This window comes from Ursus maritimus, unplaced genomic scaffold (assembly GCF_017311325.1).
Source record: "Ursus maritimus isolate PB19 unplaced genomic scaffold, ASM1731132v1 scaffold_13, whole genome shotgun sequence".
Taxonomy (NCBI): Eukaryota; Metazoa; Chordata; class Mammalia; order Carnivora; family Ursidae; genus Ursus; species Ursus maritimus.
The window spans coordinates 38774632-38799077 of NW_024423675.1; the positions used below are offsets into that span (position 1 = coordinate 38774632).

General features: G+C 38.3%; 1 protein-coding gene across 2 annotated transcripts in view; it reads left to right on the forward strand.

Moving 5' to 3' along the window:
• AKAP7 (A-kinase anchoring protein 7) overlaps positions 1-24446 on the forward strand; it is a 137978-nt gene that overhangs the window by 23199 nt on the left and 90333 nt on the right. For both annotated transcript variants that reach the window (XM_040627799.1, XM_040627800.1), the window contains exons 4-5: positions 7598-7734; positions 14390-14550. In XM_040627799.1, the coding sequence (XP_040483733.1) occupies positions 7598-7734; positions 14390-14550 (298 nt within the window). The remainder of the gene's footprint in view (positions 1-7597; positions 7735-14389; positions 14551-24446) is intronic.

Sequence of the window (24446 nt, forward strand, 5' to 3'; positions counted from 1 at the left end):
AAAGAAAAAAAATATTATTGATACATTCCAGGAAATTTCTAGTCTGTAGGATCACAGTTTAGCTGGGGAGAAAAGATACATAAAAAGAGAATTTGTATTACCTAGCAATACAAGGTTTTAGAATTTAATGCAATAAAGAATTAGATTCTGATTTTACTGGTACATATCAGTAAAAACTGGTGGGTTAACAGTACAATAGTCCTTTTTAAAAAAATTTTTAATTTTGCTTTTTAAAATTTTGTTTATTTGACAGAGAGAGACACAGCGAGAGAAGAACACAGGCAGGGGGAGTGGGGGAGGGAAAAGCAGCCTTCCCGCTGAGCAGGGAGCCTGATGTGGGGCTCGATCCCAGGACCCTGGGATCATGACCTGAGCCGAAGCCAGACACTTAATGACTGAGCCACCCGGGTGCCCCAACAGTACAATAGTCCTTAAAACTGTTTAGGTGACACAGTTTAATGTCATGAGCAATTATCTATTATGTTATATGTTATATATTATATTAAAATACTTGTGTGTTATTTGGACAGATTTTCTTTGAAATTTAGGATCATCTGCACATATGGGAGTTAGAAGAAAGCTGGAGGTCAGAGGTGGTGCTGCTTACTCAAGAAGTCAGAAGCCAGGTCCTTAGGACTGAGACTGTGAAATAGGCAAAGTGATTTCCCCACGGACACACAATTTATGATTGGAAGAGATCCCAAGTTCCTTATTTTGTTTTGCTGTGTAGCAATTGTTCCACTATACTCCATGAGAATAGAAGTTAGGGGAGCACTTCTGTAAGTTGCTTTAATTAGGCCCTTCATGTAGTCTGTCTGCTTTCACTCCTCCATCCTTTGCCCCCGTGGTGGTCTGCACAGCAGCTCTGTGTCCCCTTCATGTCGGCGTTACATCCCTCCTTGCCTTGTTCTGGCCTCCTGCCTCTTCCAGTGAATTTCGGTGGGGTGATGTGGAGGAGAAGGGCAGGGTGGGGGAGGGGATGAAGACGAAAGGGGTCAAGAAATTCTTTCCTTCTGCCACTTAGTTGAGGATTTGGGCCACAAAAGTGCCTGGAGCAAGGGGAAGAGAGAATGGTCTGTGGCTCTCTTAGTTTTCACCCTGTAAGCTGCTGTAGCCTTTGTTTCTGCTTCTCACTTTCTGGGAGGTTGTGTAGAACGTGGGAGGAGTTTAGCTTTGGAGTCCTACAGGCCTCGGTTGCATCCCAACTGGGCTACAGACTCTGTGCATGCAGGTCGGGTGACTTAATGTCTGTAAGTTTACATTTCCTTAGGTGTAAAATGGAGGTGATAATTATTTTCTGACCCAAATCTGGACATGTCACCCACCTGCTTATATATTTCACGATTTTCCTGTTGGTTTTAGGACAAAGACAGAGGCTTTACCATGTTCTATGAGGTTCTGCGTGGTTCAGCTTTCTCCACTTGCCACTCGTTCCTTCTGCTTGAGCCCGTCTGGCCTTGAACTTGCCATGTTCCTTCTGCCCCCAGAGAAAGCCTTTCCTGTTTGGGAGTTTTCTTTCGTCTCCTCTTGGTTTTGTTAGTGCCAAAATCTCAGTTCAAACCTCTTCACTGGTGACCACCTCGCCTTGGTCACCCCCACCTTGCCACCTCCAGGCTCTCATAGCTTCCCTTTTGTGATCTGTCCTCCTTGCAATCTCAACGTGTTCGCCTTCCTCACAGAGTTCTTCGGCTCCGTCCCAGTACCTAGAACAGAGCTTGGCAGGAGTAGAAAAATACACACACAGAATACTGTCATTTCAGGGGTGAGATGTGTTTGTGGCATACCAAAACATTTACAATATTTACAAATAAGAAATACAGTGTTAGAAATGGTGGTTTCAAAATACAGGTTCAACAGCCATCATTTGAGGGTAGGGTGACTTGTAGTTATGGGGAATGCAGGTTTCAAGTGACCTGGAAACCAAATAATTTAATGTTTCCCTCCCAAGATACTTATTTGTAGGTAACAGAAAGCTTACATACAAATACAGGAAGGAGAGGTAGGATGGGACAAGATTAGGAGGTACATTTTTTATCTTTTATATGAACATCTCTTTTGTTTGTTTGTTTTAAAGTATCAAATGTTAATTTTCTTTTAAAACTACTTACGAGCTTTTGTGGGAAGGCCTGGGAAAAGAAGCAGCATTTATAACATTGTTTCATTGGGAGACTGTATTCCAAGTTCCAATTAAGTGACCTGCAAACAAGCTTTTAGAAGCTAGCTCATTCACAATGAGTTGCTCTACTTTTGGCCTCTACTTGTTGGCATCTAGTTTTAAAGAAAAAAGTATTCAGACTTATATGGGTCTTTGATTTTTAAACCTATTCATAGATGTTTGAAATTCTTCATTAATGGAAATTCATAATTTCATACTTTTAAGAAATAGAATTGGAAAATGCATTACAATGGCTGCATAAAAATATCCTAATTTCAACTATATGAAATCATGTGTTTCTCCATTACCTGCAATGATAGTTACATTAGTTTAAAAATAAAAATAAAGAAGGAAAAAATTTAATGGAGTTGTAATAAATCCTACATGGTTCTTAAATGGCGAGAACTGTTTAATTATTAATTCTAGTTGGATTTACGCATATGTTGGTTTTATGTGCTTTCTTATGAGTGGTTTTATTATAAGGTAAATCAGCACTGAAAAAAATGCAAGGGAACAATTAGAACCTGACCGAATTCAGGAGTATATTAATTTTTTATAAGATAATTTATTTATACCAATGGAAAAATATGATTTTCTTTGGGGGTTTTAAAAGTCATGTGTAACATTTAATTCCGTATTTTATCATTTTGAAATGTGAAAATTGCTGGTCTTATAAAAATAATAAAAGTAGATTTGTCCATTCAGTTCTTTTCTGGGAAATGTAATTGTAAAAGTATTTGATATTATAGTGTGTTTGTTAAGCACTTGGTAGATTTGGAAAGTTCTATCTGAGAATGATTTTTTACTTTTACTCCAGTTTTGTTCTGTCATCAATTTTTCAAGTTCTTTTCATGGTTGTAGACTAGCAAGAAAAATGAAAGTACTCAGCATTGAAGAAAAGTTACATAGCAAATTAAAGTGATAATTCTAGTAAATCTTAATGAGGCAGCAAATTTAGGAACAATGTAAGTTAATACCTTCAAAAATTCTGAAAATAATGTCAAAAGATGGGATCAAAGAAATTCTCCTGCTCTGTGCTGGAACGTAACTTCTCTCCCTTGTGCAGAAGCACTGTAACGTCAAGGCTTTTTCTTTGCACTCATATATGGCTTGAGTCAATTAGAAAGCTTAAAAGATATAAAAATGAATTTTCTTACTGCATTATTTTTAGGCATGGGGAATATGGCTTAGTGGTGAGGTTTAACAGGTGGATGTTTGTTCTTGTTCTCTAAACACAGAGATAATACTCAATGAAATATTTAAGATTTTGATGCTCTTATTTTTAAAAGTTTCTTTCAATATCATATTTAAATACAACTCTATAGTATTAGGTTTTCAGAATGTGCCTGTGCAGTGCTGTCAATGGCTGGGGATTAGGGTGACAGATAAGCTTTAGTGGCTTTATAGAATTTAATCAGTGGCTATAAAAATTAGTTTCCTTTGCCTTTTAATGACATTGGTACTTTTTAAAGTGGGTTATGGAAGAAGACTCTGAAGTTTTTTCCATTTTTCTTTTATGTTTTAAGAATGTAATTAGGAATCAAAAAGCATTTAAAAAGCCCTTAAGAGGATATCAAGGAATATATAAATTAATCTGGAGCATCAAAGCATAGCTGGAAATATATCACTTGATTTAGGGCACCTGGCTGGCTCAGTCGGAGGAGCATCTGACTTGATCTCAGGGTTGTGAGTTCAAGCCCCACGTTGGGCCTAGAGATGACTTAAATAAATAAAACTTTAAAAAAAAAAAAGGAAATATATCACTTGATTAGACTATCTTCAGAATTTTCATAGGTTGAAATTAATCCTGCATCAAAAGTACTGTGTGACATTAGAGAATTAATCTTCAAAGTATTTTATGGTTTTTAATTTTCAATTTACAAGCTACTAGATAATTAAAAAATGTGAATGGTCTGAAACTATTTTACCATGCTGGACATTGCACTAACATGCTGAGTACACAAATGAATGCAATTGTTTGATCATTATCTTGAATTTACATGTAATTGGTATTGGAGCCCAAAATGAAGAGTGTTTTTATGAAAATGCACTCTACCCACTAGGTACAAGTAGCAAGGGTGGCTCAGTTGGTTGAATGTCAGTCCAACTCGTTTTTGGTTCAGGTCATAATCTCGGGGTCCTGGGATGGAGCCCTGTGATGGAATCTGTGCTCACTGGGGAGTCTGCTTGGAGTTCTCACTCTCCCTCTCCCCCTCCTTGCACACATGTGCTCTCTCTCTCTCTCTCAAGTAAATAAATAAACCTTTAAAAGAACCAACCAAACAAAAAAAAAACAAGTAGCAAGTCCCCAGTTATGACATAAGTATCTCCAAACATTGCCAAATGGTACCCGGGAGGCAGAACAGCATAGGGTAGAGAACCACTGATTTTAATATTGGCAGTGTACCATACCTTATATTAGGCAAGTGGTGTAGAGCTTACAAAGTATTTTCATGTAGCTTATCTACTTTGATCTATAACACAACACTGTAAGCTTGGCAATGCAGATTCTATTATTCCTATTTTACAACTGAAGAAGCCAAGACACAGTGAGACTAGGTGACTTGGGTGGATGCACACCTGTGGTAGACTTGGGGTTAAAATCCAGAATCTCTGAGCCAAGTCCAGCACCCTCAATTTGCATCATTCTGTTTATAACACAGAGTTCTCATGTTCAGTTAAACCAGAATTACCATTTGTACTGGCTAAGATTTGGAGATGTAATTATATTGTTTAGAGATACGACTTTTTTTTTAACTGAAGTATAGTTGACACACAGTGTTACATTCGTTTCAGTTGTACAACATAGTCTATATGTTATGCTGTGCTCCCCACAAGTGTAGCTACCATCTATCACCATGCAATGCTATTATAATACCATTGACATATTCACTCTGCTGTACCTTTCATCCCCTTGACTTACTCATTCCACAACAGGGAGCCTGTATTTCCCACTCCCCTTCATCCATTTTGCCCATCCCCCTCCCCATAACCATGAGTTTGTTTTCAGTATCTGTGGGTCTGTTTCTGGTTTTTGTTTGTTTTGTTTTTTAGATTCCACGTATAAGTGAAATCTTATGGTATTTATCTTTCTCTGTCTAACTTATCTCGCGTAGCATAATACCTTCTAGGTCCATCAGTGTATTTTGCAAATGGCAAGATCTCATCCCTTTTTATGTCTGAGTAACATTCCATTTCATATACACATAAATATATATATTTATTTGTCCCCTCTTGAAAATAAATCAAGTCCTTTTATCTGTTGCATTTTTTCTCACGTATTGTAATTTATCCTTAAGTTTCTTTGATGTTTTGGGTATATGATTTTGAAGAGATTTTTTTAATCTTCTGTTTTTCAGTTTATTTTAATAGAGTTAATACCCATATCTACCACATAGCAGTGTTCAAAGGCTTCACTGAACTGGTATGTGTAAAATGCTCACGTTAGTCCCTGGAACCTAGTGATCACACCGTAGAGGTTAGTTACTGCTATAGTTCTTTAAATATTGTTCTTTTGTTTTGTTTTCTTAATTAAAAACTATTTTTTTTGAGAAAAAAACTTTATTTCTGTAAGTAAGGGAGTAGATAATTATATTGGAACCCTAGGCTATTAAAAAATGATTTGGAAAATTTCTAATAAATTTTAGGTGAAAAACACATTTCAGAATAATGTGAACTGACATTTACTGATGTATCCTTATGCCAGTTCTTTTCTTTCTTTTACTTCAATTTAATTCTAGCATAGTTAACATACAGTGTGCTATTAGTTTCAGGTATGCTTTTAAATATTGTTTTTATTATTGTTACTAGTCACCATGGCGAGAGGGTAGGTTAGAAGAAATGAACATTGTCCTTGAGTCATTAACAATTCAGTTTTATTGATAGAGAGTAGAGGAAAGTCTCTGTACCATCTTTGTGTACTGTTACGTCAGCAGTGCTTTGTTTATCAGGCCATCAGTATTCTTTTGCTAGGTTCCATAGAAGTGACATCTTGCTTTGGAAAATAGTATGTTAGGTGTTACTGCATGACTTCCTCCCAGGAAAGCACCATTTCCTCTGTCACTGTCTTCCGGATGGCAAGGAGGAGAGAAATGCTGAGATTATTTTGGGTGATGCGGATTTATTGTAAAGATACACGGGAAGTCAGACCCTGGGACGGCGTCTCATGATTTGTCCAGTCACATTCTGCAGATAATGGGAACATTGTTCAGGATAAAACAGCTACTCTCATATCAGAACAGTCTGCTGTGCTCATGATTCCATTTTTTCTTATCTCTGCTGTTTTTTAATGGGTTCTGCTTCTGTTGCCAGCCCCCCTCCTTCCCCTTTTCTCTCTGATGAATTCTGCTGCTTCAGAGCTTCTATGTGCCCTCTTTTCTCTGAGTATTGCTCAGTTTGCTGTTTCACATTCAAACCATTTTCCAACTTCACATGGAGAAGTTGACGGAAATTGGACCTAGCTGGAAGTGGAGGAGGGAAGAGCATCGTTCCCCCTGCTTGTTTCAGAGCAGGGACTGAGAGGGGGACAGTCTGATGAGAGACGAGGGCGCTCACCTCCATTCAGACTGTAATAGTTTTTCTAACATATGCATTTGGACTTCTTTGCAACTCTCTTTCTATGGTTGTGCCCCTCCTCACACATCTGGGAAAATGACAATGTCACTCCTGTTGAGATTATTGCTGTCCTAAAAAATTTTAAAGGCCATGAAGAATGGGTTCTCAGACACATTCACTTGGGGACAAATAAATAATACTTCCAACAGGAATGGAATGTTGTCTGCTGGTTTGACCTTTCTGTGGCAAGAATAAAACTTTTTTTTTTTTTTAATTTTAGGAAAGATCGTAATTATCATGAGTCATACTGCATATTCCAAGGACGAGTTTCTGAAAAGATGCATGGACTGAGAGGTTGTCAACCAGTGGGTTCAAACAGTGACCCAATTTGTAATATAAGGGTATTAGGCTTGATTTTTTTTTTTTTTTAAGATTTATTTATTTTAGAGAGAGAGAGAGAGCATGCATGCATGACTGGGTCGGGCAGAGGGAGAGGGAGAGAGAATCTCAAGCAGACCGCATGTTGAGCATGGAATCCAATGTGGGGCTCGATCTCATGACTCTGACATCACAACCTGAGCCGAAATCAAGAGTTGGGTGCTTAACCAACTGTGCCACCCAGGCACTGCTACGCTAGGCTTGATGTTTTTAAGATAGATAAAGATTGTATGATTTTTAAAAACTCATACATCATATTAAGCTTCCCAAGTCATTTTATCCAGGATATTTGAGAACAAATAGGTAATTAAGCACTGCTTGGTTGAAGAATCTTGACATAGTTCTAATTTTGGTTGTTGCTTATTTTTCTTCTTGATTTACATGTTGCCGTAAGGAAATTTTGCTTACCTAATCTCTGTTTTGTGTGTATATGTGTGTGTGTGTGATTAGATTACAAGAAGAATTAAGATTCTGCAAAATGCAATAATACAACAAGATAAGCAACTAGCCAAAGCAATGACCAGTGATGGCTCCTTTCATATTACCCTGCTAGTGATACAATTATTAAATGAAGATGAAGTAAACATGTGAGTAATACGTCTTCCTTGAATATCATTTTCCAAATTACTACTTTAATATAAGTAAGCATAGCAGAATCCAGAGGGATTGAAATTCTAAGGAACCATTCTTTGTTATAATTTATTGCAGTTAATGGTCAATGTACAGAATTAGCAATACAAATATTCCTCCTAGGGGCGCCTGGGTGGCACAGCGGTTAAGCGTCTGCCTTCGGCTCAGGGCGTGATCCCGGCGTTGTGGGATCGAGCCCCACATCAGGCTCCTCCGCTATGAGCCTGCTTCTTCCTCTCCCAGTCCCCCTGCTTGTGTTCCCTCTCTCACTGGCTGTCTCTATCTCTGTCAAATTAATAAATAAATAAAATCTTAAAAAAAACAAAAAACAAAAAACAAATATTCCTCCTAATCTAGACTTTTAAACTCTGTTATTGTTATCAAATAGTAGCCCTTGGTTATGCAGTTGTTTTGCCCATGTTAATCATGTAAGCACTCCGGAGGCTGGCCATTTAGGTTAGGATTCTTGGTAGAGATTCTGGAACCATGGCACAACCATCTCTGAATAGCTGCCTGATTTTGGGCAAATTGTCCACTTTTTAAGTAAATGGTACTTAAATAATATTACCAGTACATGTAAGAGCTCCTGGTACAGGGCCATACAGCAGGCAGCTGGTGTTATTAGATATTCCCTTAGGTCAGTAGACAATTACAGTTTTACCGTACTCAATCATAGAGTACCTATATACTACCGACTCCTAATTCTAGAGTTGTGCCATAAAGGTTGAGTCTAAGTCATTGGCTGCTGCTTTCCAGCCTGGAGTGGAGAAACCTTGGTCTTCCCCCCAGTTCTCTGGGATACTCTGTCTGTGCGTATGATTGCTCCTTTCCATGTTACCTTCTGTATAGCTCTCTGGATTAAGCTCTTAAGCTTTAGCTCTTTGGAAAACCAGAGTCAGAATGTATTGCAGGTTACTTCTGTTTTCTACCCTGACATGTAGTTTCCTGAGGGAACGAAGAACAAGGCTTGAATTGGGAAGAGGGTGAGGAAAAGGGAGAAAACGGTGAGCTAGTACCTCAAAATATGAAGACAAATTATGATTCTTGTAGCTATGTCTTTTAAACAGTAGACACTCATGTCTCTAGAGATTGGTCTTCTGATGTCTTCCACCCTGATCTCCCCAAAAGCAGGTCTTGGGCACCCTGCAATTGCAGAGAGGCCTAGAAGATTTTTTAGTTGACTCACTTTCGCTGTTCACTTTGCCAGTCAGAAGACAAAATAAATAGTCCTATGCTATTAAAGGAAAAGAAGCCAAAGAAGATGTAACAAGGAGAAGGTGAAAGACTGAGAGAAGAGTAGTGCCCTGTGTGTGTTAGAATGGTGAATTAGTCAGAGATCTCCAGAGACACAGAACCAATAGGATATATATCTGTATGGATATCTAGATGTGTTGACATCTCAACATATCTGTATCTATAGTTACGTACAGAATTTGTTTTAAGGAGTTAGCTCATATGACTGTGGAGGCTGGTGAGTCCAAAACTTGCAGGGCAGGCTAGAGACCCAGGGAAGAGTTAATGTAGTCCCAAGTCCAAAGGCAGTTTGGAGGCAGAATTCTTTCTTTCTTGGAGGACCTCAGTCTTTTCTCTTGGTAAGCTGGTGCAAGGGGTGGCAAGTAGGAGACACTGAACCAGCAAGATATTCAAAAGAACTTCAGTGTGGTCAGTGAAAGCACAGAAAACTTTGAGGAGGGTTGTAGGTGGTGGCTGCTCTGAGTCTTATTGTCCAGGGTGGGACCGAGTATGGAGCCCTTCCAGTGCGGGGTGGAGTCTGCGAGGCATGAAGCCAGACACAATGTTCTTGCTCCCCTGTTGGGGTTGAATGTTCTTTCCAACCCTGGCCCCCACCAGTGCTGGAGCAGAGAATTAGAAATGATAGAGATATTCGCATTGGTATAGGGTTCTCAGTGTGTAGCTGGGGAATACTCAAGCTCTTTGGAGAAGTTCCTGTTCAACTAATGCTGGAAGAATGTGGTGTCACATAGATGGTAGAGTCGAGTTGAGGAAGATTTCTAACAGATGGACCTGAGGTAGTTCCTTCAATTCCCCATTGCCTATCAAGACATAAAGATGGGTGCAGAAGTTTCTTGTGCCCTGGTGGGTGGATGTGGAAGTCCAACTGAGGAAGAATTGGTGCATCAGAAGGAGCTGGGTAAGGGATGAGGACACTGCTGAACATCCGTGTTTGTTGATCAGAGACTCTGGCAGAGCTCTCGTGCTTCAGTACAAAGTACAAAGCCCCTGACATAGGGCACCTAGGGATATGACCACACCTGTCCCCCCGAAATGGGAATCTCTGAGGATTCAAACAGCAAGCAGTCCAGAGGTGGTCCTCAGTCCTCCTAGAAGGGTGTGCTGGATTCCTTGGGAAGGAGGAGAGAGGGAAGGGACAAACTCCTGAAATGAGGTTTGAATTAACTGAATAATTACACCCCAAAGAGACTTTTTTATTTTATTTTATTTATTTATTTATTTATTTATTTTCTGAATACCATGAGACAAATTTTATTAAAAATTACAAAATTTTGAAAATAAACTGGGAGATACTGCTCTGTAGTTCTGTGAGCAATACATCAGAACGTCACTGTGTGGACCAACTGGAATGCTCATACACTGCTGGTGACAGTGTCACTGGTACAGCCACACTGGGAAGCTATTTCAAAATATCTGTAAATTTGCACATATCATGTTCTAAACCCCGGTGATCCCATTCCTAGGAACGTACCTGTTAGGTATGTAGTCTGTTCATCAAAAGACATATACAGGAAGGTTTTGATCAGAGACTTTTTTAAATCAGAAAAGATTGAGTCACCATTGATCAGTAAGTTTAGGTTTCTCTCTGTCATCAGAAATGGGTCTTGGCCATGGCATACGGCATGCCTTTGTCAGCCTCTGCTCTCAGCTTCCATCCCCCATACAAATATTATTTCCTTTTATTCTTTTAATGGTGTTGGGAGGCAGCACAGAAATTCCATCTCTCTTCTACATATGAGGAAACAAGAGCCCTAGGAATTAAGCAAATACTGGTCAGCAGAGAGGCCAGAACTAGTCAGTTCTCTATTACTTCATGGGGTGTGTGTGTATGAAAGACGGGGAAGCGCAAAGAGAAGGGGTGGGGTGGAGACAGGAAGGAGAGGATGAGCACAAGGGCATGAGAGGAGGGAAAGATCAGTCTGCACAGGTATGAATGGCCTCCTATTGGAAGCCTCTGTGGCCTCTACTGATGAACACGTGGTGTGCAGTGGGGTTGGGGTGAGAGGGCAGGTATGCCTCCAATGTATTGTACTGCTTACATTTCTCAGTGGAGGTAGGACTGCCCTCTCCAGGAGACTTAGGACTCTTTGTGGGAGACGTATTTTTGGTTGTCACAATTACTGAGGAGTGCTGTGGACATTTGATAGACAGGAATGAGGGTTGCTAAGCTATCTGCATTGCATGGGACAATCCTGAATTAGGCAGCAGCATTTGCCCTAAGGCATGGCATCACACATTGAAGAATTACAGAGAGCATGGTGACACTGCGTCGTTCAGGCCTGTGTTTTACCAGAGGTTTTTGCAAATACTTTTAGTTTCATGAAAAAACAAAATGTTTAGCAAGTTAACTTTGTGTTTGAAGTGGCATCCTTATGCAACTTTATGATACTGGGGATATCCTCTCTACTAGAAGATGATGACCAGATATTTGCGGTTTAGTAATTCTTGACAAAGTTATAATGAAAAATCTAAGAAGTAAATGAGGTTTGCTATATAGACAAGATAGTGTTTTGCAACTCAACCAGCATTAATTATCAGTCATGTGCAAGATACTGAACTAAGTGCTTTGGGGAAAAGGAAGATGAATCAGGAATGGCTCTTCTGCTCATGGATTATACGATTAAGTTGACTAGATAATGATATGAACTCAAATAACTATAATAGAAAAATGTAAAAACTGGTATGTTTCATAAGATATAAAGTATTAATGGAATTTCAAAGGAGTAAAGATTGCCTACTAGTTTGGGAAGCCAGCGAAGTGTCTGTGGCAGTGTTAACTTTTATTTTTTATTTTATTTTGTTTTTAAAAAAGATTTATTTATTTATTTATTTGAGAGAGAGCATACGAGTGGAGGGAGGGGCAGAGGGAGAGGGAGAATCCTTCAGCAGACTCCCCACTGAGCAGGAAGCCCAACGCGGGGCTTGATCTCAGGACCCTGAGATGGTGACCTGAGCTGAAATCAAGAGTCAGATGCTTAATGGACTGAGCCACCCAGGTGCCCTAGCAGTGTTAACTTTTAAATGAGGAACAGAATCAAGATATGACTTCACTTTGGGTAGCTATATAGTGAGAGAGAAACCAGTTGGATTTTCCGGTAAAACATTATTCAAATGAAAGATTTTCTAAGTCTCTAATCTTTTAATTTTACCTTTCATCCTACACTGTATAATGTGCTGACATCTGTAATATCAGTTCCTTGTTCTATGTTCTTACTTTTCAAAATCTAGTATCATTATTTAGGTGTTTAATGATATATTGATCAATGGGTTGGGTATGGAGTACGCAGAAGCAATTTTTTAAAATCATGAATTTCTTTAGGGTGCCTGGCTGGCCAGTCAGTAGAGCATGCGACTGTTGATCTCAGGGTTGCGAGTTTAAGCCCATGGTGGGTGTAGAGATTACCTAAAAACATTAAAAACAAAAACAAAAACATGAATTTCTTCAGATATCAACTCTGGTCCTTTGCCCTCACAACGTAGAAGAAAGGCATAGAAATTTGTGAGGCCAAACCCAGCTGCTGAGTTGAAAAGATGGCGGCCCTGCCTTAATTTCAAATACACCTTTGGGTCTGAACTCTAGTTTCAGAGTTCTGTTTTACTCATTTTACCATAAGGAAGTCTTTTCCATAAATCACTCTTGAAAAGATATTCTACTTAAAAGAATTTGAAAGTTAGTGCTACTTACCAGTAAACACTATGACTTTCTTACTCTGTGATCAGTGACATCTCACTGGGACTTATTTATTGGTTTATGCTCCTAGAGAACTGAAAAAAACTGAAAGTGGACTGAGTTTAGATCATCTATATTTCTTTAATGAAAAATGGCATAGAGAATTCGCTGTCTGTAAAAAGCCCTAACCTTTAGCATGGCCTGCTTTAGTATATAGTTACATTTAAAAGGAGTATCTTGAATTCCCCAGTTTACGAACCATGAGCCAGAAGTGGCCGTTCTACTTTCACATGCCGTAACTCCCAGCACGGTAGAAGTACGTGCACTGCGTCTTTTTGGATGAACATAAATACAATCAGGAAAGATTGGATTTAGGATGCAGATTTGGAGGTACAATGAGACATGTTGATCTTTCCAAAGGTATTTTGAAGTTTTGGGCATTTTGTTATGGCATAGATGAGAATGGAAACTCAGTATGAAGTTATAGATAAAATCAGCTACAAACTTTACATGAAAACTAATTTAGAAATTGAAAGAGCTAGAAAAATACCTAAATTTCTTTTCACACATTTGACATATAATTACTGGTGAAGAAATCACATTGATCAAGACAGTTTAAATTAAGGATGTTTCAACAGAAGAGTGTTTTAAAGCCCTCTACATTATGTAAGAATGTACCTATTTCTTTTTGGAGTAATTGCTGCCCTCTAGTGAAATTTTAATTTTTTTCTCCTAACGTACCTACCCCAGAATTCTCTTAAAGATGGAAATAGTTTATCCTAATTTTCAAAATATTCCAAACCTGATAATGTTTAAATTCATCGTATAGTAAACATTTGTTATTATGAAGAAGAATAAAGCATTTGAAACACAGAGTAGTCCTATAATCACATAGGTTAAACAGAAATAAACTTATTGGCAAATATAAGCTTGTATTTTGTTAAATCCCCGTTACAGTATTACCTTATTACGGAGGCTATTATAGTTTAAGAGATAATGAATATTAAGTTTTAGTAGAGCACTTTGCAAATAGTAAATACTGTATTAGTACTTTTAGTAAGAATCCACATAATCTTTCCACAGAACCTAATATAAGCTCTTGTGGTGTTAGGTTTTTTGGAATATAGTATCAGTAATTTTTTTGAATTGCCTGTGCAGTGTTCCCTTGATTAAAAACTTCTTGGTAAACTATAAAATAGTGTTTTCTTTCATGTCTTTAATATAATATAAATTATAATTAGGTAAAGATTTATTTCACTTCTTCCGTAGTTTTTGTTTAAAAATCAGATAGGGAGACAAACCATGAGAGACTCTGGACTCGGGAACCAAACTGAGGGTTACAGAAGGGAGGGGGTTGGGGTGACGGAGTAACTGGGTGATGGGCATTAAGGAGGGCGTGTGTGGTGTTGAGCACTGGGTGTTATACACAACTAATGAATCGTTGAACACTACTTCGAAAACAAATGATGTACTATATATTGGCTAATGGAACATAATAAAAAAATAAATAAAAATTTTAAAAAATTAATATTAGCTTTATTTTAATCATATGGATTAGATTTTGAAGTTATTTTTGAGCTTTAATTAGAACAAATATCAAAATTTATCTCTCTGAAACTGATAATTGGTTTGGTTTTACATCTTTTATTACTTAATATGTTACTGAAAATTATATTATCTCTTACCAGGGGTATTGGTGCTCTTTTGGAATTAAAACCATTCATAGAAGAAATCCTCCAAGGAAAACAGTTGATTCTGCCCTTTCAAGGGATTGACACTTTTGGAAATCAGGTTGGATTTGTGAAGCTGGCAGAAGGAGAGCACATGAACTCACTTTTGGAGATAGCAGGTAAAACAAACAGTAGCACATCCATGTGAAATCTCATCTGTAGAAGAAATAATCTCTTCCCCATCCCCAATTCTTGTAATAGAGATTTGAAATCTTTTCACTTTGGGGAGCGTTATACCCTTGCTTAATAAATGAGCTGCTTCAGCATCCGCGTGTATAGGTAAACAGCCAAAGAAAATACCTGAAAGTTATCTTGATTTTTTTTTTTTTTGAGTATGGTTGACATCAGTGTTCCATTAGTTTCAGGTGTACAACATAGTGATTTGACAAGTTTATACATTATGCTGTGTTCACCACAAGTGTAGCTCCCATCTTACCCAATACATCAGTATTACAGTATCACTGACTGCGTTCTTTATGCGGTAACTTTTATTCCCATGACTTTTTTTTTTTTTTTTAAGATTTATTTATCCACTTTAGAGAAAGAGTGGGAGAGAGAGAGCGCGCAAGCAAGCACGGAGAGAGAGCATGCACTTGGGGGGAGGGGCAGAGAGAGAGAATCTCAAGCAGACTCTCTGCTGAGCAGGGAGCCTGATGCGGGGCTCGATCTCATGACCCATGAGATCATGACCTGAGCCGAAACCAAGAGTCAGTCACTTAACTGACTGAGCCACCCATACGCCCCTCTCATGACTTATTCATCCCATGATGGGAAGCCTGTATCTCCCACTCCCCTTCACCCATTTTGCCCAACCCCCCACCACTCTCCCTTACTGTAGCCATCATTTTGGTCTCTGTATTCATAGGTCTGATTCTGCTTTTTGTTTGTTTATTCATTTGTTTTATTTTGTTTTTAAGATTCCACTTATGAGTAGAATCATATGGTATTTGTCTTTCTCTGTCTGACTTATTTCACTTAGCATAATACCCTGTAGTCTATCCATGTTGTTTCAAATGGCATGATCTCATCCTTTTTTATGGTTGTGGAATATTCTGTTGTATATATACCACATCTTCCTTACCCATTTGTCTATTGATGGACACTTGGGTTGCTTCCATATTTGGGCTATTGTAAATAATGCTGTAGTAAACATAATGGTGCATATGTCTTTTTGAAATTAGCAGTTTTGTTTTTGGGTAAATACTCAGTAATGGAATTATTGGATCATATGGTATTTCTATTTTTAATTTTTTGAGGAACCTCCATACTGTTTTCCACTGTTACTGCACTATCTCAGTTCTTTGACCTGAGGATATGTTGATTCTGGGCTGTCTGGAATGTGATAGGCTGAACTTAAGTATCTGCTAGGACTGTCCTAATCCTAAATCTGAAGGATTCTAATGCTTTTCATGACATTTAATATATACTTGGCATTTAGTAAGTATTGACAATGTGGATAAAAATCACCAATTGCCTATTCAGAGGCTTTGGGCATTGTCAGCCTCATTCCAGAGAGTCCGTGGGTGAGACAGCAGCATTTTCCTCTGTGCTACTCCCCCCCCCCATTTCTGTTTAGGTACTATTCTCTCAGCAGAAGGTCCATTGGTGATGGTAGAAGGTCTCACAGGTTACTTTGTGCAGCATAATTGAAAGTGTTTAGTGAAGTAGAAGAAGAAAATTACAAACTCTGGGTGAATGACTTTTGAGTTGATCCAGAGATTGCAGTTTGGGTTAATCTACATGCTGTAAAGAATTTTTATTTTCATATGTTGGATCATTTCATGTCATTTTATTTCAGGTTTAGGGATTTTTGGTTCATAACACACTCATCATTGGGTCATGCTTATTTTACCTTATCTATCATCTGTTGGCCATCCATCCATCTCTATTTTAAAATGGTATCATAATCTTCTGGGAATCCGCCACCAAACAAAAAACACAAAACAAAATCCACGAAACAAAAGCTAGGACACTGGTAATAATCTTAGCTCTATTATCCTTTTCGTGAATCCATCCCTGGCCATCCTTCATCTAAGCTAACCATCATCCTGAAGTCAGTGTTTATTATAATTTCCTTACACTCTCCCGAAGTATGTGGATTTTAAGTGCTTTTAAACTTATCACGTATATGAATTTTTGAGACATCCTTTTTTTTTTTTTTTTTTTTTTTTTACTTAATATTATATTGTCTTTATGTAGTTTTATAGTTACCCATTCAGAGGTACATCTCCTGGGGTGCCTGGCTGGCACAGTCTGAAGAGCATGTGACTCTTGATCTCGGGGTCATGCATTCGAGCCCGATGTTGGACACAGAGCTTACTTAAATAAATAATTTAAAAAAACCAGAAAAACAACAAAAAAAAGTGTTTCTCTTTTTGGGTTTAGGGAGACATTGAGGATCAAGTTTCATTTCATTGTTGGTTAAGTTTTCTTTTGTGGAGCAAAGTACATATCAACAAACATGCGAACAATGTTTATGAGTCAAGAAGGCCTTAAAATTATTAGTTGGTCAAGAAAAAGGCAACTCTAACAGTTTTGATAGCAAAGCATTTGGGAACCAGTGCCCATAGTTAACAAACTTAATCTGTTCTTCCTAACTGCTCTGGAGAAAATGCTGGATTTAGGTTTTTTCTTTTGGAATATAAATATCCCTGATCTCAAGAAACATTTCTAATTAGTCATTCATTCATTGTTCTTTTAAATAATTCAATGGGTGCTTGCAACATTGAGAATTCCATCCATTCTTAGCAAATATTCTCACAAAGGCGGTTTCCAGTATTGATGAAAGATCCATTGTGTGCTGAGGAATGTGAAATCTTGCCAGCTTTAGTATGACTATGAGCCCAAGGGTGTTGATTTGTCATTTTAAGAAAGGCCACTGCCCTTGTAATTCTTTTCTTGATACAGAGACTGTTGCTTAAAAATATATATACTTTTCCAAAATTTAAACAAAACATTACAAAAATGGGAAATGGAGAATAGCATTCTGTCCTCATATAATCTGTTTGTTATGCTTGCTTTTAATCTTTTATGTGTATTTTGTACTGTTGCTTTTGATTATAGTGTTATCTACTTTTATAAGAAATCTAAATATTTAAATGTATGTATGGAATATTTTCATTGAAGTTTAGTCAGTAAATGAGCTAATACTCCATATATAGTGTTCAGATAGAATGTTCAATACAGAGAATTTTTGTCAACGTTTCACTTCATTAGATTTGTTTTGACAAGAATGCCTCAGGATTAGTTTAGTCCAACAGTATCAGTAAATAGTATAATTTGTCTTTGTGTCACATTTTATAAACTACTTATTCAAATAATATATTCCTGCTTTTAGAATTGACCAGGGAACTACATTTCCTAAAACTGTAATAAACCATTTGTGTGTATATGCCGATGCAGGAATATTAAAATCTTATTGTTCAAAATAATTGAGGCAGAGCTAGTCTGACTTAATGGAAAGCAGAATTTTTAAAGAAAATAAATTTAATTATTAAAGCATTGATAAGGAATTTTAAGTACATACAATGAAGTAAAACTAACTTGCGAAGATGTTGAAAATTATAATTCATGAATAGTCTGATTTACCTAATTTCCATAAAGTTTTAAAATTTATAAGTTAAAAGAAACAAATTCTTAAAATGTTATATAGTTGTTATGACAAAAGAACTGAATTTTAGGCCCTAATATTCGAATTCGTTGCTGAAGAATTGCGGGATAAAGAATAATTTAGAATTTCTAATGTGTAAAATTGAAGAAAATTATTCTACATTTTGGACTAATAGTCTGAACATATGTGCTTTTACCATCAGTGCTTGAATTATGTATCCAGATGTGCTGCTGCTAGCTGTTATTTCTGGTAGATGCCTAGTGGGCCAAAGAGACCAAGCCCATCTTTGCACACCATGTCCATGTAGGTTTATGGGATAGCTGCTTGAGGAAGTTAGTAAGGTGTGTGGCATCAGAACTCTGTGTGTCAGCTTCCTATCTTGACCTTGAGAGATTCTGTTTTTCCAGAATAAAACAGCACCTACTTTCTCCTTTCTTAAAAGTACATGGTAGCTCATAGAGCTAAGAAGATATTGAAAATTATGCATTTATATGGCATTTCTCCACATCTTACAATGATGAAATTGCACTGGAAAGTTTTTTGTGTAGAAATGAATATGTGATTTCATTCATTTATTTCAGCAAAATATAATTTTGTTAAGACGTGTATTAGATTGAGAGATTGCTAAAAATTTAGCCTGCTAGAATTACAATAGTTCTTGCAAATCTTTTTTTTTTTTTAATGAGGAAAGTGCCCTTGGTTAGCATGATAAAAGATTCCAAATGTATTTATCTCGTGTAAGGAAAAGTGAAAGGTTTTTAGGATGTTTATTTGAACATTACACTTTCTCTTATGTTGACTGTCATTTCCCCCAAAAGATGGGGAGCATATGCCCCTGTGTTTTCTGCTCCTTGTGGGGAATCTGTTTGGTTGTTGGTATCTTTGGGCCTTTCTAGACTGCTCTATTACAGAAGAAATATAATATTTTCTATAACAGAAGATATTAGAAGTCTTGGACTTCTCACCACCACAGGCAGGTGGGCATCCTTCCCCTTCATGGCCTGGGTTAGGCTGTCTTCAAAAACATCAGAACACCTTCACCACACTTCATTAAGAATAAGCAAAGACCAACTTTTCTCCCCAGTCAGGATGTCTGAATCACAGCCCTGCACCACTGAGGACCTTCAGAGCCTCTGTTGCATGCCCCGCTTCTGTGCGCAGGCTCCTCTAGGCACAGGTCCCCCCCACATCCTCTCCCTTCACACCACTCTCTTAACCCTTTCCACTGTCCCTGTAGGGGAGGAAATGTGTTTTTCCTTCTACCCTCCTGGATTGTCCCCCAGGGACCCTGTAAAATTAGATTGACAGAAAATTAACAGAAAAACAAGGAGTTTATTAATGTGTGCAGTACACATCATGTAGAGAAGACTCAGTGAAGAGTAACTCAAAGGGTGGTTAGAACTTGGGCTGATATGGCATCTTAACAGAAGAACAGTTACTTTGTAGAGAAGTGATAAGACAAAGAAAAGGGTTTTAGGCTTTCTGGGGTGGCAAATTGTGGGAAGGTAAATATATGGGGGGCCCTAACGGAGTAAGGTTTATACAGGTCCATCTTGGCCAGAAAACTTTATTGGGTAAGGGGATTTTGGGCAGTCTCATTTTTCAGAAGTGTCTGCTTTTAGTCAGATAAGGGAAGATCTGGGAAAGTTTCTTTCTGCACCTACTGATTCTCATTTGCTCAAGATTCTTGTGCCAAAGTGGCATATTTTTGAGGGGCATATTATGGTTCCCTACATCCCCTCTTTTATTTTACTTGATTTTCAGTCAAACACTTAAATGGATTTACTTTGTGCCATTATTCTAATCATCTTACAAATATTAACTCATTTACTTTTAGCAACTCTGTGAGATAGGGACCATTGTTCTCTCCCCCATTTTATAGATAGGGAAACTGAGGCACAAAGGGGCTAAATAATTTGTTAGTAAGTCATAGAGCCAGGACTGAAATCCAGACAGTCTGGCTTTAGATTCTGTATGCTTTTTTTAAATTATTACTATTATACATTATAATATATGTGTGACGTATGATGTACGTAAAGAACAGTATTTGGTGCAGAATAAATGCTGGCAAGTTAGCAGCCATTATCATCAACATGAAATAGTTTCCAAAAGCATTTTCACTGATTATGTAATATTTCATTGCATCCTAATTTATTTTACTGTTCACTTGTTAGACATATTCTTTTATTTAGGTACAACTACCCATAACATAGGGTCAGTATTAGTTTCAGGTTTACAATGTAATGATTTGTTATTTATACATAGTGAAATAAGTCTAGTTAACATCCATTACCTCACATAGTTACAAACTTTTTCCTTGTGATGAGAACTTTAAGGTTTACTCTCGCAGCACTTGGGTGGCTTAGTTGAGCACCTGACTCTTGATTTTGCCGCTGCTCAGGTCCTGATCTCAGGGTCGGGGGATTGAACCCTGTGTCCAGCTTGTGCTGAGCCTGGAGTCTTGCTTGTTCCTTCCCCCTCTACCCCTGCTTATGTATGTGCGCTTGCACTGTCTCTCTCTCTCAAATAAATAAATAAAATCTTAAAAAAAGATTTATTCTTTTAGCAACCTTCAAATATGCAATACAGCATTGTTAAGTACAGACACCGTGTTGTACATTACATCACCTGACTTATTTATATTATAACTGGAAATTTGTACTTTTGACTCATTGCACTGATTTTGCCCACACGCCACCAGATTCTGTGTTGTTAATCACTACGCTAGCCAGTTACACCGTGAATTAGCAAGTGGACTGCTGGCTTTCAGGAGCACCCCGTTACCTTCTTGCCTTAGCGGATCTGTTTGCTAGTCTGAGATCACAGCTTCCTCTGCGTCAGGCTGCTCTTTCCACCAATGCCTCACACCGGGGGGTCCAGATGTCATCCATATTCTCTTAGTTCTCTGTTGCTTTGTCCCCATTCTACCCTCACGCACAAGCCTTTTCTTATTGGTAGTTCAGGCTATTAGAGTTTTTGTTACTTCTCCTCTTTGCTGTTGTCCAAATATTTCCTCTCGCTTTTTGAGCACTTTGTTTCCTAGCTCACATTGTGACCCTTTCTTGCACCATGAACACAACCATCCAACCATTCTGGCTCAAAGCGAGCTGTGGATGTGGAGTCTTTTGGACCTAACATAGCATTCAGTTTCCTTACTTGTAAAACTAGCATAATAGTGACTGTTCTCAAAATAAATGGAGATAACATACATGAAGTGCTTAGCACGGTGTTTGGCACATACACAATGGTAAATAGATGGTAACGATTATCATTAATAATAATGATAAATCCCCACCACCCCCACTGCTACCATCACAGCTATTACTTTTCTTAAAGTCCCTTGACTTCTTTGAAGGTACCCTCTAATAGTCATACTCTGCTCCAGCAGTTCATAAGCATAGTGAAACCTTTTGGCTATTCATCTGCTAGAACTGTTCTTTTTTTTTTTTTTTTTTTTTTTAAAGATCTTATTTATTTATTTGATAGAGAGACAGCCAGTGAGACAGGGAACACAAGCAGGGGGAGTGGGAGAGGAAGAAGCAGGCTCCCAGTGGAGGAGCCTGATATGGGGCTCGATTCCAGGACCCTGGGATCATGCCCTGGGCCGAAGGCAGACGCTTTAACGACTGAGCCACCCAGGTGCCCCAGCCAGACCTATTCGAAGACCATAAATTGGATATAGCTGTCTAGCACCCTAACTTCCCACCCTTTATGCTGTTTCACTTTCTTTCCATTGCTGTTCATGCTGTGGAACCTCACCGAGGTCTCTGGTCTCCTCTTCCTGGCCAACATAGTTTATTCCTTCTTAAATTTGTTACAGCCTCATGGTGCATCACTCTGTTGGTGGTTCTTTCAGGTGTCCTGTCTTCTTGTCCTTCTGTTTCACCAGGCTGACAAACACCAATGGTAGATCAGTTCAGCCATTTGCTTTTTCACCCCAACACGTGGGCAAAATAAACTCTACACTCCTTGCTGTGGCCCATGGTGTCTCCATGCTGGTTTCCTGCCCACGTCTCCTGTCTTATCATCGTTCATCAGGGAATAAACAAGTTTGTTCTTGCCATGGAACTTTTGCAAATGTTTGAGTAGACCCTCCCTTTGGACCTTTTCATTCTTCAGCTCAAATGTCACCACCGCGGGGAGCGTTTCCCTGTGCCTTACAGAGAGAGTCTCCTTATAAGTGTGACCTCCGTCACTATACCTGGTGTGTTTCCTTCACAGGCCTTATCACAGGTTATAATTGTGTGATTTTGTTTGACAGTGTTTCCTGGATGAAGCTCCATAATGGCAAGGTCCATGACTGTTTTGTTGACCATTGTTTACGTAGTACCTTCTCGAATGTATGACACTTAACAGGTGTTAACGAGTAGTTTGATCAAATGTGTGAGAAAATGAAGAAATTGTACAGTCATGTAGATTGGTTCTCCTGCAGTTATGTTTTCCAGACTCAGTAGCAGGCTGTCCAGCAGTCCTACTGCTCCTGCTTTTTTCTTTCTCTTGTCCCTTGTCACCGCTCCAGCCCTCAGCTCTTCCCTCCACAAATAAAACTGAGGCTGGGACTTGCTTCATTTGTTCCCTCTGTGTAGTAAACCTACTGCTACTGTGTTTGGCTTCTTAAATCCTATATAGTTCTAGGAAAAGAGGTGTCTTCTGTCTACCTAAGACTAACCTCTTCAGCTGTGTTCTCGATCTAACGTCACAATCTGGATCTTGCTCTACCATTTCCTTCCTCTCGTTCGGGTACTTCTATATGTCCAGCCTTTCCTCTTCATCAGCTCATTTCCCCAACTTTGTTCACTTGACTATGTCTCTCTTATCCCCAAACAAATAAACAAGCAAGAAACAATGTCAAACAGCCCAAGAAATAACAGAAAACTCAGCACTCCTTTGACCTGGAATTTCCCACAGCTCCTGCATTGAATTCCTCCTTCCCTTTCGAGCCAAAATCTGTAAAAGTGTGGCCTGTGAAATCTGTCTACAATTCTTTACTTGTGCTTACTTTCTTGCCGTTACGCTCCTGCAATCAGGAGGTTATAATCTACAATGTCAGCACAGGCCACTGATGGCATTCTAATTCCTAAATCTAATGGATGCTGTAGATTCACATAGCCGAGCACTCCTTTCTTTGTTCTATTCCATTGGTTATAGGTTTGCCTTTTTGCCAGTACCACACTGTTGGTGTGTGTCTGGTTTTTAGTATAATTAACATACAGTGTTACATTAGTTTCAGGTGTACAATATAGTGATTCAACAACTGTGTACATTACTCAGTGCTCATCACGATAAGTGTACTCTTTAATCCCCATCACCTATTTCACCCATCTCCTCTCTGGTAACCATCAATTTGTTCTCTATAGTTAAGAGTCTGTTTCTCTATTTGTCTGTCTGTCTTTTTTATCTCTGTTCATTTGTTTTGTTTCTTAAATTCCACATAGGAGTGAAATCATATGGTATTTGTCTTTCTCTGACTTACTTTGCTTATTAGCATTATACTCCCTGGTTCTATCCACCTTGTTGCAAATGATAAGATTTCATTCTTTCTTACGGCTGAATAATATTCCATTGTATGTATATAACACAGCTTCTTTATCCATTTACCTATGATGGACACTTGGGCTGCTTCCATATCTTGGCTGGGCTTAGCTTGTAAATAATGCTGCTTAGCTTAGCTTGTAAATAATGCTGCAATAATCGTAGGCATACGTGTATCCCTCTAAATTAGTGTTTTTGCATTTTTTGGATAAAGACTCAATAGTGCAATTACTAGGTCATAGGGTAGCTCTATTTTTAACTTTTTTGGGAGCCTCCATACTGTTTTCCACAGTGGCTGCCCCAGTTTGCATTCCCACCAACAGTGGAAGAGGATTCCTTTTCCTGTACCTCCTCACCAGCACCTGTGTTTCTTGTGTTTTTGATTTTAGCCATTCTGACAGGCCTGAGCACACTGTTTCACTTACTGTAGATTTGTAGTAAATTTTGAAACAAGTGTGAGACTACCAACTTTGTTCTTCTTGATTAAGAGTTTTTGGCTATTTAGGGTCCCTTAAGATTCCATATGAATTTTAGGATGATCTTTTTTCTATTTCTGCAGAAAGTGTCATTGGAACTTTGGTAGGAATTATATTAAATCTGTAGATTGTTTTGGGTAGTATTGCCATCTTAGCAGTATTCAGGCTTCCAGTCCCTGAACGTGAAATGTCTTCCATTTACTTGTGTCTCCCTTAATTTCTTTCAGCACCATTTTGTAGTTGTCAGTCTTTGCCTTCTTGTTAAAGTTTATTCCTAAGTATTTTATTATTTTTGGTACGATTGTCATTGGAATTGTTTTCTTAATTTCTTTTTCAGACTGTATTATTGATCTTTCATAAAACTCATTTCAAATGTCTCTTCCAAAATAATGGCTTT